At 41.8% G+C, this 13374-nt stretch overlaps 1 protein-coding gene across 1 annotated transcript in view; it reads left to right on the top strand.

The window, feature by feature from the left end:
- URB1 (URB1 ribosome biogenesis homolog) overlaps positions 1-13374 on the top strand; it is a 38910-nt gene that overhangs the window by 1375 nt on the left and 24161 nt on the right. Inside the window, exons 3-13 of the mRNA XM_050332132.1 lie at positions 289-440; positions 2022-2154; positions 3321-3417; positions 4440-4525; positions 5975-6100; positions 6509-6639; positions 6947-7142; positions 7625-7762; positions 8129-8302; positions 8910-9060; positions 10714-10836. Coding sequence (XP_050188089.1) covers positions 289-440; positions 2022-2154; positions 3321-3417; positions 4440-4525; positions 5975-6100; positions 6509-6639; positions 6947-7142; positions 7625-7762; positions 8129-8302; positions 8910-9060; positions 10714-10836 — 1507 coding nt within the window. The remainder of the gene's footprint in view (positions 1-288; positions 441-2021; positions 2155-3320; positions 3418-4439; positions 4526-5974; positions 6101-6508; positions 6640-6946; positions 7143-7624; positions 7763-8128; positions 8303-8909; positions 9061-10713; positions 10837-13374) is intronic.

The following is a 13374-nucleotide window of genomic DNA, read 5'->3' as shown; positions in this document are numbered from 1 at the left end:
TTGCAAGCCTGGAGCAGCTCGGATGGTTTTCTCCAGCATGTTTCATTGTTCCTGGCAGTTGTCTCTTAAAACATTGGTTCCTCGAAGCTTCCCAGAACTAATCTTTTCAAAGAGAAATTCTAAATTCAGAAGAGAATTCAGAGATTAATGTCACCTTCATCTGTGGAAGCTCTCCTCATGCGGTGGGATTATTCTTTTTATTAATGGTGGTTATTAATGTTCGCTCAGATAATAATTTCAAGTCACACCTGATATTGGCAGATATTAACGTACTTCTTTATCCTGCAGATGCTGTTAATCTTTCAAGCTCTAGAAGCCATTTTACTGAGGACAGCCAGTGACCTCTCCCATTTTTCTGTTGTGGGAATGAACATTGTCAAAAAGTTGATTCATTCGTACATGAAACTGGTCTATGCTGCTTTGTATTCTGAGAATCACAGGTAAGCCTCCTCGGTGCAGTTGTGGAGAATCTCTGTTAGTTGACCCTGAGGGGCTGTCTGGGTCTTGCACATATGTACGAGATGCTGCAAAATTCAGCTTGACTTACTGCTGATCACCCACCTTTATTTAATGATCCTGTTCCACGTGTCATAAAATAATTACCCTATGGAACTCTTTGCAAGGTGGAAGCTCTGATACAACACACAGGCTGATGCTGTAGGATACTTTCCTTAGGCTGAAGTTTTCATTGGTTGGGCCTGTCCTGGTGAAAGCTGAAGAGGGTAGACATGGACATCCTGAGTTCTGTTATTTTAATGCTACTTGGTCTGTGGGGTGAAACACCCTGGGGGGAACAGGCTTTCTTGTGGTTCACAGAGGCTGAACAGCCTGTCTTGTGATGGCAAAAAGAGCTGCTAGTGAGTGGTTTATTTCCCTATGTTTTTGGAGCCAGATTTCCATGTTTATAATAGAATTCTTTTTCTTTCAGAGTGACTTTTGCTCTGTAACTTTTCCTGTGTGTTAAATCTAAAGTTATTTTAGGTCATTTGAAGTATTCTGTGTTATCTATGCCAGTCTAAACAACAATTTCTCATGCCCAGTGGACAGGGCAAAAGAAGTTCTGAGTGTCAGAGACATTTTAATACAAACCTGGGAGGAAGGGGAAGGGAGAGAAAAAAACAGAGACTGCAAATGGCTTGTCCAAGGCCAAGGACTTGTCTTTTGGTCTTTGGGAAGCCCAGAATTGGAAAAGTGTTCTCTGATTTCAGTTCACAGACACAGCTGTGCTTCCTGCACCACTCATTTGATCTCATTGCAGTATTTTGACTGTATATAGAATCTCAAATATGGGTGGATAGGTGTACTGTAAATGAAATTGTGAAGCTATGCAAGAACTGCACTTCTGATTAAGCATTTAAAAGTTCCAGCTTCTGGAGCAATCCTAGAACCTGCACAGAGGAGTGTGCAGATTTCTGAGGGTACATGCTCTGCATTTTCTGTGCTACCTCTTTGATGGGCAGATTGATTTTATTTTTTTGTGGTGGTATGTCCAGTTGGGATCTCTGTTTTAGTCGTGTGGCTCTTACAGATTGTCCATGACAGAAACATGATGGACAGACTCCAATCCCCTTTATGGGCAGTGGCTATTCAAGTGCTGGAGGTCTGCAGACGTGCACCCAGTGGCCCAGTCATTCCCATTGAAATGAGAGGCAAACTCCTGTGAGTTTGGGAGTTCATAGAATAGTTTGGTTTAGAAGGGACTTTTAAGGGTCATCTAGTCCAACCCCCCTGCAATGAGCATGGACATCTTCAAGGTTTTAATTTTGGTACTTTCTTCCTTTTAACTTAGTTTATAAAGGGAATATCCACCTCAGATTGTAGCTTAATTTTGGGAAAGAATGTAAATAGGCATTCCCTTCTTCCTTCTTCCCTCTCCGCTCCTTCCCAGTTGCCATTATCGCTGCCTAAAAAAATTATTTTGGTTGGTTTAACTTCTCTTCTGTTTTCTTTTTAAAGTTTTAGTCACGTGATTTCATAGTCCTGGAATTAACCTGCAGATTTTTTTCTACATTTTTTTTTAGGCTGAGCCGAGGGTGCCTCACACTGCTGTCGGCAATGGTGGCCCAGGGTCCGGATTCAGCAAGGGATGTGTATAGCCACTTTGATTTCAATAACAAATATCTGCCTGGACTGTTGAAAAAAAGGTGTAATAAGGTAAATTAAGATGCTGTGTGCCATGTGATAATGCCCAGTATTAGCACAGAGGAACTGCTTTTGAAAATATGAGCAAGAGTTTGAAGTAATCTCTTGCTGGAAATCCTTAAGGAGAATGTGCAAGTGAGTAGAAAAAGTTACTCTTTTTGCAGAGGAAACTATTTCTTGTTTCCTCTCTGTTTGCTAAAAGTAGTCAGGATTGACCCAAACTAGCATTTTAGAACAAGAATATTTATGTGTCATTCCAGATATAAGTGTATAATAAATCCAGTATTATTTTCTGGATATTAAGGTGACTTGCAGAGTGAATGTGTACGTTTGTGCTGGGTTTGTTCCATCTGTGGTGACAAATCAGACTGTTTTTATATAAGCAATCAAATAGAAAGGGAAAAAAACCAAACACATCTCTTTTTCTTGCAGCCACCTTTTATAATTTTGGGACTATGAGATTCCATGGTTTTTGACCTTACTGCAGAAGTTGTCTGCAGGAGTACTTCCACCCCTTACTTTTAAATGCTTGAGTTTGATCTTTTGACCACAAGCTTATTAGATATGCAAGTAATGTATGAGGAAAAAAGTGTCCAAAACCAGATTAAAGGTGTGTGGCTTTCAGTGAAATTATGTCACAACTGGCTATAAGAGATGAGTTTTTAATGCAAAAATACCCGGCCCAAGACTTACAGCAAAATCTTGTTTCTTTCACTCTTTCCGTCATTCACTCATTTCTTCTTTCAACCCTTTCATGAGTCCCTGCCACCTTATGTTTTGCCTGCTCAGTATCTTCTTTCAGACAATTTTACATGCAGCCTAATTTTGCACGGAAAGTTTGAAAAAAAATGATGAATCAGGGAGGGACTCTATCATGGAATGTAGTGATGGGATGATGGGCAAGTGTTTTTAACTAAAAGAGAGTAGATTTAAATTAGATACTAGGGAGGAATCCTTTCCTATGAGAACTGCAAAGCCCTGGTTGCCCAGAGAAACTGTGGCTGCCCCATCCCTGGAAGTGTCCCAGGCTGGGTTGGACAGGGCTTGGAGCAACGTGATCTAGTGGAAGGTGTCCCTGAATTTACATGCTTATGGTACTTCTCAGGATAATCAACAGTTGCAGTGTTGGTTTTGCAGTCATGTACAATCTCTGTGCTGACAGTATTTTGTATTTCTAGGGGAGAACTGATGTCCGCATGGCCTATATTCAGTTTGCTCTCTCCTTTTTAATTGCTGGTGACAATGGAGTCTTGACACAGGTGCTGGAATTAAAAGGTACTTTGTAATTGCTTGTTGTTTTTATGGTTTTAAGGCACAGTCTTTCATAGGGAATAATAAATATGATCAAATAAAAAATGTGAACCACTTAAATAGTCCTAATAAGGTACAAAATATTTTTTTTTATCCTATTACCTGAAAAACTTTAAACATCTTTGGTATTCTAGTGAGTGCCTCTTCTGCTTGAGAACAATATGCTGTCTACTAAAACTTTGCAAAAATAGGAAGTCTGTGGTGACACAGATGAAAAAAAGTAAATGTTTAGAGGTCTTGGAGTCAATAAGTAGAAAAAAAGCTTTGTGACCTTCAGCCTTGCTCATAAGGCAGTAACAGTGGGTATGCTGCATTAAAATTTTTTTAAATAGACTGTGTGTACTTCATGGGAGTTGTGACCTTTCTCATGGGAGTTGTGACCCTAGGTAAGGTTATGAAAGAATTCAGAAGGCATCTAAAAATACTGTTCAAAAAAATGTCATTAAGTCATTACTGGCATAAGTTCATTTCTCGTACTTGAGGGACTGAGAACTGGCCATAGTTACTTATTTCTCTTGTTCCTGCTACCCTGACACTGGTTCATTATTTCAGGCCAGGGAATGGCAGTGCACACCTAGACCCAGTCAGCACAGCTGGCTTTCCTTCCCCTGCAAGAGCCCCAAGTTCCCTAGAAACTGAGGGTGTCTAAGAACCTCCAAACATTTGAGAATCACTCAGGAAAACAATTGCAAGTCAAGTAAATAGGAGTTTACTTAATAGCACATTGGGACCAAAAATACTGTAGCAAGAAGTGGCAAATTAGCTACTTAGGATGAAAGTAGGTTTGGCAGCATCCTTTGCTTATAACTATGGGTACAGACTCATCATCTTTCTGAACTCTGCTTGCAGGCTTTTGATTCATCCTGAAATATAACTGCAAGGGTAAATAATATGACATGGAAGATAAATGGATATGAATTCCCTGAAGCATTTTTATATGAGAAGAGCTTTCACATATTCACCTAACTTTTGAAATGTCTTCTTAGATTTCATTCCAGGTATTTTTCGCTCTGAAGTAAAGGAAGACAGAGTTTCTACTGTAAATCTTCTACTCTCCACACTGAGAACTAAGGTACGATATACCCTCAAAATTGTGTTGTCTCATGTTTTCTGTTTTCTTTGCTGCTGGAAGCATTTTTGCAGTGATTTCTTACAAAATGTTCAGCTCTTAAAGATATTAAGATGCCATTGTTCTGCTGCTACAAGTTGTAAGTGTATCTGTTGCTGATAATATTTGTTGGAGGTTGGTAGTGTGGCTGTATTACTGTTTTGGGACTGAAGCTTGTTCTGCTTTTCCAATGCCTTCTTTGAAAGGAAGTCATTGCAATAGCTTATGCTTGGATGGTAATTTCAGCTCATCTTCAGTGTGTGGTGCCCAGCAGATTCTCATGGTTTTGTGGGTTGGAATTGTTGTGAGATAATTTGTTGTGAAAAAGAGAGGGTACATTCCACCTGCTGTCAGAAAGTACTGCTGGAAAGGTGAATGCTCCCCTTTGACAGTGTTTTTTTTGATTCTTTCATGGCAGACAGAAATTCCTTTGTACTATAACGAGGTTGAGACAGAAAACTGGAAAGCAGGAATTGCTGAAAGGTGTGAGGGTTGGGTTAGTCATGGCTGCCTTTCCTGTGCTCTGTCACATACCTTCTGAGCACGGCTCTGCCTCTTCTCTGTGAGGCACCAGCTTGTCACTGCTGTAGGGGCGGCAGCTGCACCTGAGATGTATTTTATTTCTATAAAAATGTTTTTAGGAATGTTTTCATTTCTAGTATCTATGATTTTTGAATCTCTGTTTTGAACTTCTCTAGCAATGTTGCACAAGCTCTTGTATGGCCAGCTGAGAGAATGAAGGAAAAATAGTTTCAAATTTAGAGTGTAACCACAAGAACCTTCCTCAGACTCAGCCTTTCACAACTGGCAAATTAAAGAGAAAAATGTTCTTTCATTTTGCTGTTGCAATAACAGGGGGGAAAAAAAGAATAAAAAAGTTACCATTTAAATGTACAAATAAACCTCCTTGGAGCTTTGTTTTTTAAATGAAGCTTTTCCTATGTGGGAATCATACATCATGTGCTGTTACACTATTGGTGAGCCCCAACACACTATGTGACTTCTTCAGCTGAGCAAGGAAAATGAGAATTAAAACACTGCCAACAATGAAACACAGCAGAAGAACTTTTGAGAACTTAGCAGGCTTTACCATCTCTACCAGCAGGTTTGGCTGGTCTCAGTCTGTGGGTGTAGTACTCTAAAGGTGTTCTGTGCTCTTTAATTCATCTTGAAGGTCTGTCCTGTGTGGCACGTGCAGGGGTTGCAGAGGCTGGTGTAGAGTCAAGGTGGAGCAGGAGTGTGAGAGAAGTGTTGACAGAAGCAGAAGCAAAACCAGAACCTTTTGTCAGCTCTAGTGAGGAGAGCCAGCTGTGTGTGTATGAGAAGAGTGAAGCCTGTTGCTAGTTTACCGTTACTTCGTGATAACTTGTGATAAATAGAAGAGTTTTTTAAGTTTTTCTTCATCATTTTCAGGTGGTTCAAAATAAAAGTATCACCAAAACCCAGAAGGTTCGCTTTTTTACTGCAGAAGTGTTGATCCACATTGCTTCGCTTTACCGGTGGAATGGGATTACTGATGTCAGCCCTGGGGATTTAGAGGTCTGGTCATTTCTTTATTACTCTTAGTCTTTGTGCTGCCTTTTCTTTTTCCCCGTTCCTGCAGCCCACAGGTTTTGAAACAGCTCCCAGTTGGTCTGAACCTTGATGAGCTCAAGAAGAGGGATCTACTGAGGCTGCTTAAAAAGAAACACCAAATTTCTTTTGCTTCTCACTGCTTGAGCAGGAGGGTTTATTTCCCCTCCTTGACTGCCAGGACTGTAGTGCAGATCTGTTACCCTGGGAGAAATGGGTCCCAAAGTTTCTCTTCTTCATCTGAACAAAAGCCTAACTGTCTTTTAGAATTTCTGTAAAAGGAGCTTCATAAAATGTAGAATGAAATTGATGTAAGATTTTCTGCTCTGATACCAAATCCTGTATGCCTTTTTTACTCCTTTTTGGTTTTTATAGGTGACCCAGAGTTCTGAAGAGGTGGGGAAGACGATGGTACGGGAACTGGTGCATAATTTCTTGATGGACCTCTGCTGCTCTCTGAAACATGGCATAACGTTCTATGATCCAAGTCTTGGAACTTCTGGCAAGTAAGTCACTGGACAAGCTGGAATTGTACATGGATTTTGTCCTAGGAACAAGAGAGACCTCACTAGTTACTATGTCTGCTCTGAAATGTCTGGTATTAATTCAAAGTAATTACCATTTGTCATGCAGAAAACATGGAGGTAAATTCAGTTCTTACTTCTCTGAGTATAAATTTAGAAATTATGCCAGGAGTGTGAGAGGTCTTCACCTCAGTTAACAGTTAGAGGAGCTGCAGAGTTCACATCCCATATGAAGTGTTAAAATAAGGGTTTCTTATTTAAACTTCTTTTTTTTTTTTTTCTTCAATAGGGGAGGAAATGTGGTACTTCTGCACTTTCTGCTTGGTTTAAAAACCGCAACAGAAGATGAAATGGTTGCTGATCTCGTGGTGAATATTCTCAAAGTATGCCCAGATTTGTTGAATAGATACTTCAAGGAGACCCAGTATTCCTTTGTTCCTAGGATGAAGTCTGCTTGGATGGACAATATGAAGTTACTCAAGAAGGTAAGAGTGTGGAGGGTGGTAAAAAGCCCTGCTCAGAGCAGGAGGGTCTATAAACTTCTCACTAAACTGGGCAAGAAGGAATTGGTATAAGAAACAGTGGAAAACATCACATCGATGACACATTTTTTGACATGCATCATTAAAGCTCAGCTGGAAAAACCTTCAGTCCTGCCTGGGTGTTCCCCTGACTCCTTTTTTAGTAGCTTAAAATGGGCAAGTAGGACCTGGAATCTGTTTGTTGAAAAGTGGTGACCTTTAGCAGGGATGCAAGTTACATTCAGAGGTTTCATTTAGTTGTGTAGGGGGAGTCTTCTGTAGCATTTCTGCATAAAAATTGATATTTTTTGTTGCTGTTACTTTTGACAAGTCAAAACCCTTCTGTAATATGCTCCCCAGAAGAAGCTGTCATCTCCAGGGCTATGTCAATGGGGCTTAAATAGTTTTGTGTTGTTTAGTGTTTTTTGTTTGTTTGTTTGTTTCAGATCTATGAAGCTCAACCAGAGATCTCCAATTCTTTTAAGACTTCAGAATTTATCCCTCTTCCCAGGTTGCTTTCCATGGTGATGGTAACAACAATCCCTGCAGTGTGCAATAAAATAATGTTCACCCAAGGGTTAAATGTAAGAGCATCTGTAGTACTTCAATGTTTTTTTCTGTCTCAGTCGATGCTGTTTTAAGTGTGTGATCATCCAAAAAGTTTAAGTTGGTTTATTACATGTGGTTTGTATTGTCTGTCCCAGCATAAATCTGGCTTGGGGAACCACTGGAAAATGAATTAAACCCATTGGTATTACTTTCAGGTACCTTTCACTGCTCACTAGTAGTTTAGGCTGGAAATTTGAAAACCTGTGGATTCTTTCCTGAAAGCCAAGATTTAGGAAATAAGTAATTAATTGACAAATTTCAACACGTAATCAAAGTACAAATCATATGCGAAGCATAAGAGGAATCACTGAAATGTCATGAATTCAGCTTCCTTCTTTCAGTTACCCAGCTCAGCAGTGAAGCACAACATCCTGTCACTGGTGTCCATGGTGCTGAGGAGAGCCTTGAAGAACATTGAGTACTGTTTGACTGAGGAAACCTGGCAAAGGTCAGAAATCTTCACCCTGCCAGTGATGCAGGAGTTTGTGCAGCTGTACAGAGAAGCCATCAGCAAGGTACAAAGGACAGAGAAAAACTGGGGCCTAGCGTGAGTCCTTTTGCAGGCAGCAGGACACTGCTCCCCTCGGCATTTTCTCCCCACGTGGTTGCAGCCTGGGAGCCGGGAGATGGTATCCTGGGGGAGGAGAAGGCTGTGGATGAAAAGGTGTTGGTAACTGGTGAGGTGGTATCCTACATTTCCTAGCACAGCTGGCTGATGGGAATGCAAAGAAAATTTAGTTGTGAGACAGATTTGCAACAGTGACAGCTGTTGATGAATTCCAAGAGCAGGAAGCAACTTCTGTACTCAGAAGTTACTAGACAAAGTAGCACTTGAGTTGAAAATATACCATGAGGAAGAAGGACCAAACAGGAAACTTTTTCAATAATATGTTCTTTCCAGTACTGATGTTCTTCAGAAGTGAAAGAACACTGTTTGATTTCAGATCTTTTCCTGGTAGCACACAAGATCAGTTCTAAGCTTTGTTAAGAGCAGCAAATCCTCATGTTGGTTGACTGTGAATATATTTATCACAGGAGTGATTTATCCTGTGGATATTATTATCACAGGAGCTTTGTCTTACGCAGGAGAGCTGTTGGAATTTATCCTTTTTTTGCTTTTAGCTTTTACCAGACATGAACAACATTGTGGCTGTCTGGCAGTCTCTTCTGAAGCAAGGGAGAGAACACCATGATGGCCCAGAGGAGAAAAGGGAAGGTGACACCTCCACTGGGAAGGCAACGACCGAGACAGCAGAAGCTGCTGAACAGCATGGTAGGCAAAGCAGGTGGAGTCACCCCTTCTTATCAGTGTGTGAATGGGTGTTGTGAAACCCTCATCCCATGTCAGGCTGGTAACTTCAGCAGAGTCCAGATCTCATCTGTGCATTTACTATTCAACTTGTCTTTGTTTGGTTCTTCGGGCAGCCTGAGAACACAGTTTAATAAATGGGGTGCCATTGCTACTAGAACTTAAAGTTTGACTTTCTGCTGTCACAGAATCACAGCAGATTTTTGTTTGGGCAAGTTATTTTACCATGAGGTCACTTTTCTGAAGCAGTTAGTGTGGCTACATAAATACTTGTGTTGCTGTAACACAGGAGTAGAAACATTCAAAGTGTTGAAAGAGTTGAGAGAGGATTGGAGTGAAGGCTTCAGTTTTCCTTTCACAAACCCAGTGTCCCTCTCTTGGAGGGCCTGTTTCCATAGTCCCATTGCAGGGAATGGGGAGTTTCAGTACTGCCTGTGGCCTGCCATGTTTTACTTGTAGGCTGGAGATAAATCTGCAGCCAGTTTTGTCCTTCCCAGGGCATATTCCACAGAGAGACTTCCTGGAGCGCAGGATTTTTCAGTGGATGTCCTGTGCGTGGCTTCGGGCAGCAGAGTAATTGTCAGCACTGACACTCCAAGGCTTGGTTGGCCGAGTGCCTGTGGAAACCAGTGGAGCAGCTGATTTCTTCAGGACTGTAGCTGTAGTTTCTCTGCTATATTTATACTGTGGTGATAATGCTGTGCCACTTACTCTCAGCTCACCCATTGCAGCTTTATTTGCACTGTGACCACCAGAGAATTCTTTTGTAATGGGAGTTGAGACTCAGGCAAACAAAGTTTATCCATGGCATCCATCCAGTTCTTCATAGCTCCCTGAGGGAGACCAAATTAACAGGAAAAAAGTAGGTGTTAAACGTTTTGGCTGCCCTTCATGTACTTTGCTTCACTTCGTTAGGGACTGGATAACAAGTAGCTTTTATGCGTCCTCATGTTACAAACCGAAAAAACATTTAGCTGCTGAAAGGGCTTTTCCTAAGAAGTAAACAGCTGCCTTAAGTGGTGTTGGTGTTTTTCTCGTACAGTTACTTGTCTGCCTCTTGCCAAGAGGTCACACTGAGAAGGTATTATTTTGAAAAGGGGGAAGTAAAGAAAGAAAGAAACCTTTAACTGAAATAACAAATTAGCAACGAACTTTAGTGTACTGTCTCCTGCGCTTCCCCAGCCGAACCCAGCTGCCCTGAGGTAAAAGTAGTGTGCCCAGAAACCGGCAGCACCACCATGTCCTTGCCTTCACTTTTTTTCTGTTGTCCAGCCTTAAATGGAACAGCAGTGGGACTGATGGGATTCTTACAGCGTTGAGGTTGTGTTTTATATGTGTGAGCACTTTTGAGTCAAATTAGAAACATCAGCTGTCAATTTAAGCGCTGAATAAGCTGATTTAGTTTTGAAAGTATTCACATAGGAACACTGGGGTAGAAAACTGGGGAATTCCATGAGTGTTTTTCTGATTCTTCTTGTTTAGAAGATAGTAGATCATTTCCTAGGCAAGTCTGTTGGAAATACAGTGAGTAATTCTCATGCTGGGTAATGGAGGGGCTACACTGTGCTCTCTTGTTATGAAGGAAGGAGAAGCTAATTCTGGAAACACTTTGTTCAGGTTCAGATGACGCAGAGACGCTGTTTCTGAAAGCTGCACTGCTTCAGGTCATATGCCTTTATCAGAAGGTTGTGCCCCACTTGGTAGCACGGAGCAACTTTGATTTTAGCAAGCTGCTAAAAGGTATGTGATGGGTATCTCTTTTTCCTTCACTGTTTTCTCTGGCTGTTCACAAAGCCCACAGCAGAAGGGAATGTTTGCTCTTCTGTGGAGATAAAGAGCCGTTTCCTAAAAGTAACTAATTTTATTTTCTTCATTGTGTTGGCATTTATTGTTGATGTTTCTGCAGTGCTCTGGCACTCTGCCCTCTTAAATTCCATAGCTGCTCTGCTACACTCAGCTGTGTTACGCTGTACTACAGTTTTCTTCTTCCTGTGTCATATTCTTTATGGGTTTGAATGCTAAACTTTCTGAGAAAGGCTTACTTTCAATTCTTAGTTAGATTTCTCCTAGACCTCTGTCAACAATCCCAACATCAGAAAGCTATTTCCAAACTCTTATTAGCTGTGATGATAAAGAATGTTTTGAACAGCATAGTTCACAGAAAATTTGGGATGGGAGAGCACATCCTAATTCACCAGTGTTCTCTGAAAACTCTTGTAATGGAGATTTGGCTTGTTAAGGGACCTGTTTGGTCAATTCCTGTGGGACAGAGGCTTGGAGGGTAGAGGGGCCCCAGATTGCTGGCTGATATACAGGGATCACCTCCTCCAAGCTCAGGAGCGATGCATCACGACGAGGAGGAAATCTGGCAAAAATACCAGGAGGCCTTCATGGACAGATAAGGAACTACTGAGCAAAGTCAGAGGGGAAAAAGAAGCTTTCAGAAGGTGGAAGTGAGGACAGATGGCCTTGGAGGAATATAGGGAAATTACACAGGGAAGCTGGGGACAAGGTTAGGGAAGCCAAGGTCCGGTTAGAATTGAGTCTGGCCAGGAATATCAAAGACAACAGGAAGGGTTTCCATAGATACGTTGCTAATGAAAGATTAGGGATAATGTAGGCCCTCTCTGGAAGGAAATGGGAGACCTGACCATCTAAGGAACGTGAATATGCACAAGGCCGTGGGATCTGATGAGATTCATCTGCAGGTCCTGAGGGAACTGACAGAGGAAGTGGCTAATCCACTGTCCATCATATTTTGAGAAGTAGGAGCAGTCCAGTGAACTTCCCACTGACTTGGAAAGTGCACATATAGCCCCGTTTTTAATAAGGGGAAAGTGGAAGACCCAGGGAACTACAGACCAATCAGTCTCATTTCTGTGCCAGGCAAGATCATAGAGCACATTCTCCTGGAAACTAAGCTAAGGCACATGGAAAGCACAGAGGTAATTGGTGACAGCCCGTGTGGCTTCACTAAGGGCAAATCATGCCTGACAGATTTAGGAAGGTCCTCCAGTGCTGCTTGTGGTACAATTAATACAGCCATGCACAAGTCTGGGGGAGAGAACAGAGGGTTGCTTGGGCACCACTGCTGACTGTGGGCCACCAGAGCTTGTAGGCCACCCAGCTAGAGCAGCTATCTCTGTGTTAGGCAGGCCTGTGATGTGTAAGGATGGGAGTTATGTAAATGCCTTAATTAAACTCTGTCAGGGGAAAAAGGGGCTTTAAACAAAACCCCCCTCTAAATCAACTGTCTCATGCATGAGGTTTTCCCTCCCTCTGTCAAAGCACATTTAATTGGTTTGTCTACTTGCTGACTCACCAAATCACATACCCTGTTTATCTCATTATTACTTACTGGTCTGTTTACTTCAAACTGGACAAAAGGCAGGACACCTTTTTGTGAGACAGAAATGTCTTTGCGGGTCTGTTTGGTTACATTATGAAATAATGAAGTTGAATAGGCTGGAAAGTGAAATGTCATTCTCAAACAAATGCAGTGAAGTGAGCCTGGATATTGATTTTGAAGAAAGGTGACGTGGTAGAAAATGATGGTGTAAAATAATCATGAGATTTTGTTCTCTCGAATGTCAGAGGGAGAGTTCTGTTGCTCCTCCCCCCCACCTTGATGAAAACATGCACACCAAGTGCATCATGTTTTTCTACCTTGTAGCAATATGTTCTTTAAGTATCTGGTGGAGTTTTATTGTTTGGTCTTACCACTGGATAGCCTTTGTGGTGACTGTTTAAGATGTATTGTGCTCTCTCTAATGTGGGCCACAGTGTCCTGCACAGACTACGAAAAGCACGTGGACACCAGAGCTTTGTGCAGCTGATCTCCCCGTGGAACTTGCCTGCAGTTCAGGGGTGGGCAGGGCAGGTTTTGGTCACACTATAAGGGTCTTCACAGCTCTGTGATCTGTGGGGTGAATAACTGAGGTTATGCCATAGCAGATGTTGGGAGTGGGTGATAGAAGTGACGTAGGGAGAGACATGAGTTTAAAGTTCCATTGTCTGGAGCAAATATTGTCATAGCATGAGCGTTAAGATTTATTGTTGACTTAAATTCTGTGTCCTGCTTTCCAGTTCATCCATCCTTTGTACTTCCTGTAGGTCACAGCTTTGCAGGGTTGCTGAGACTGATAAATTTTGTATTCCCATGAAGCAGTGATGGCTTGTGCTGGGGGCAGTTGTTGGACTCTACCTCTGAGGGCTGGATTCCCACCGTGGGTGGGCCAAACATAGTTGTCAGTGTGTTTAGGGATCCCATGCTATGAA

The sequence above is a fragment of the Myiozetetes cayanensis genome, unplaced genomic scaffold (assembly GCF_022539395.1).
Source record: "Myiozetetes cayanensis isolate MyiCay16 unplaced genomic scaffold, myiCay2020 scf5-8, whole genome shotgun sequence".
NCBI classification, from domain to species: Eukaryota; Metazoa; Chordata; class Aves; order Passeriformes; family Tyrannidae; genus Myiozetetes; species Myiozetetes cayanensis.
Note: the sequence above shows the minus strand (reverse complement) of the source record. Positions and strands in the feature narration are given on the sequence as shown.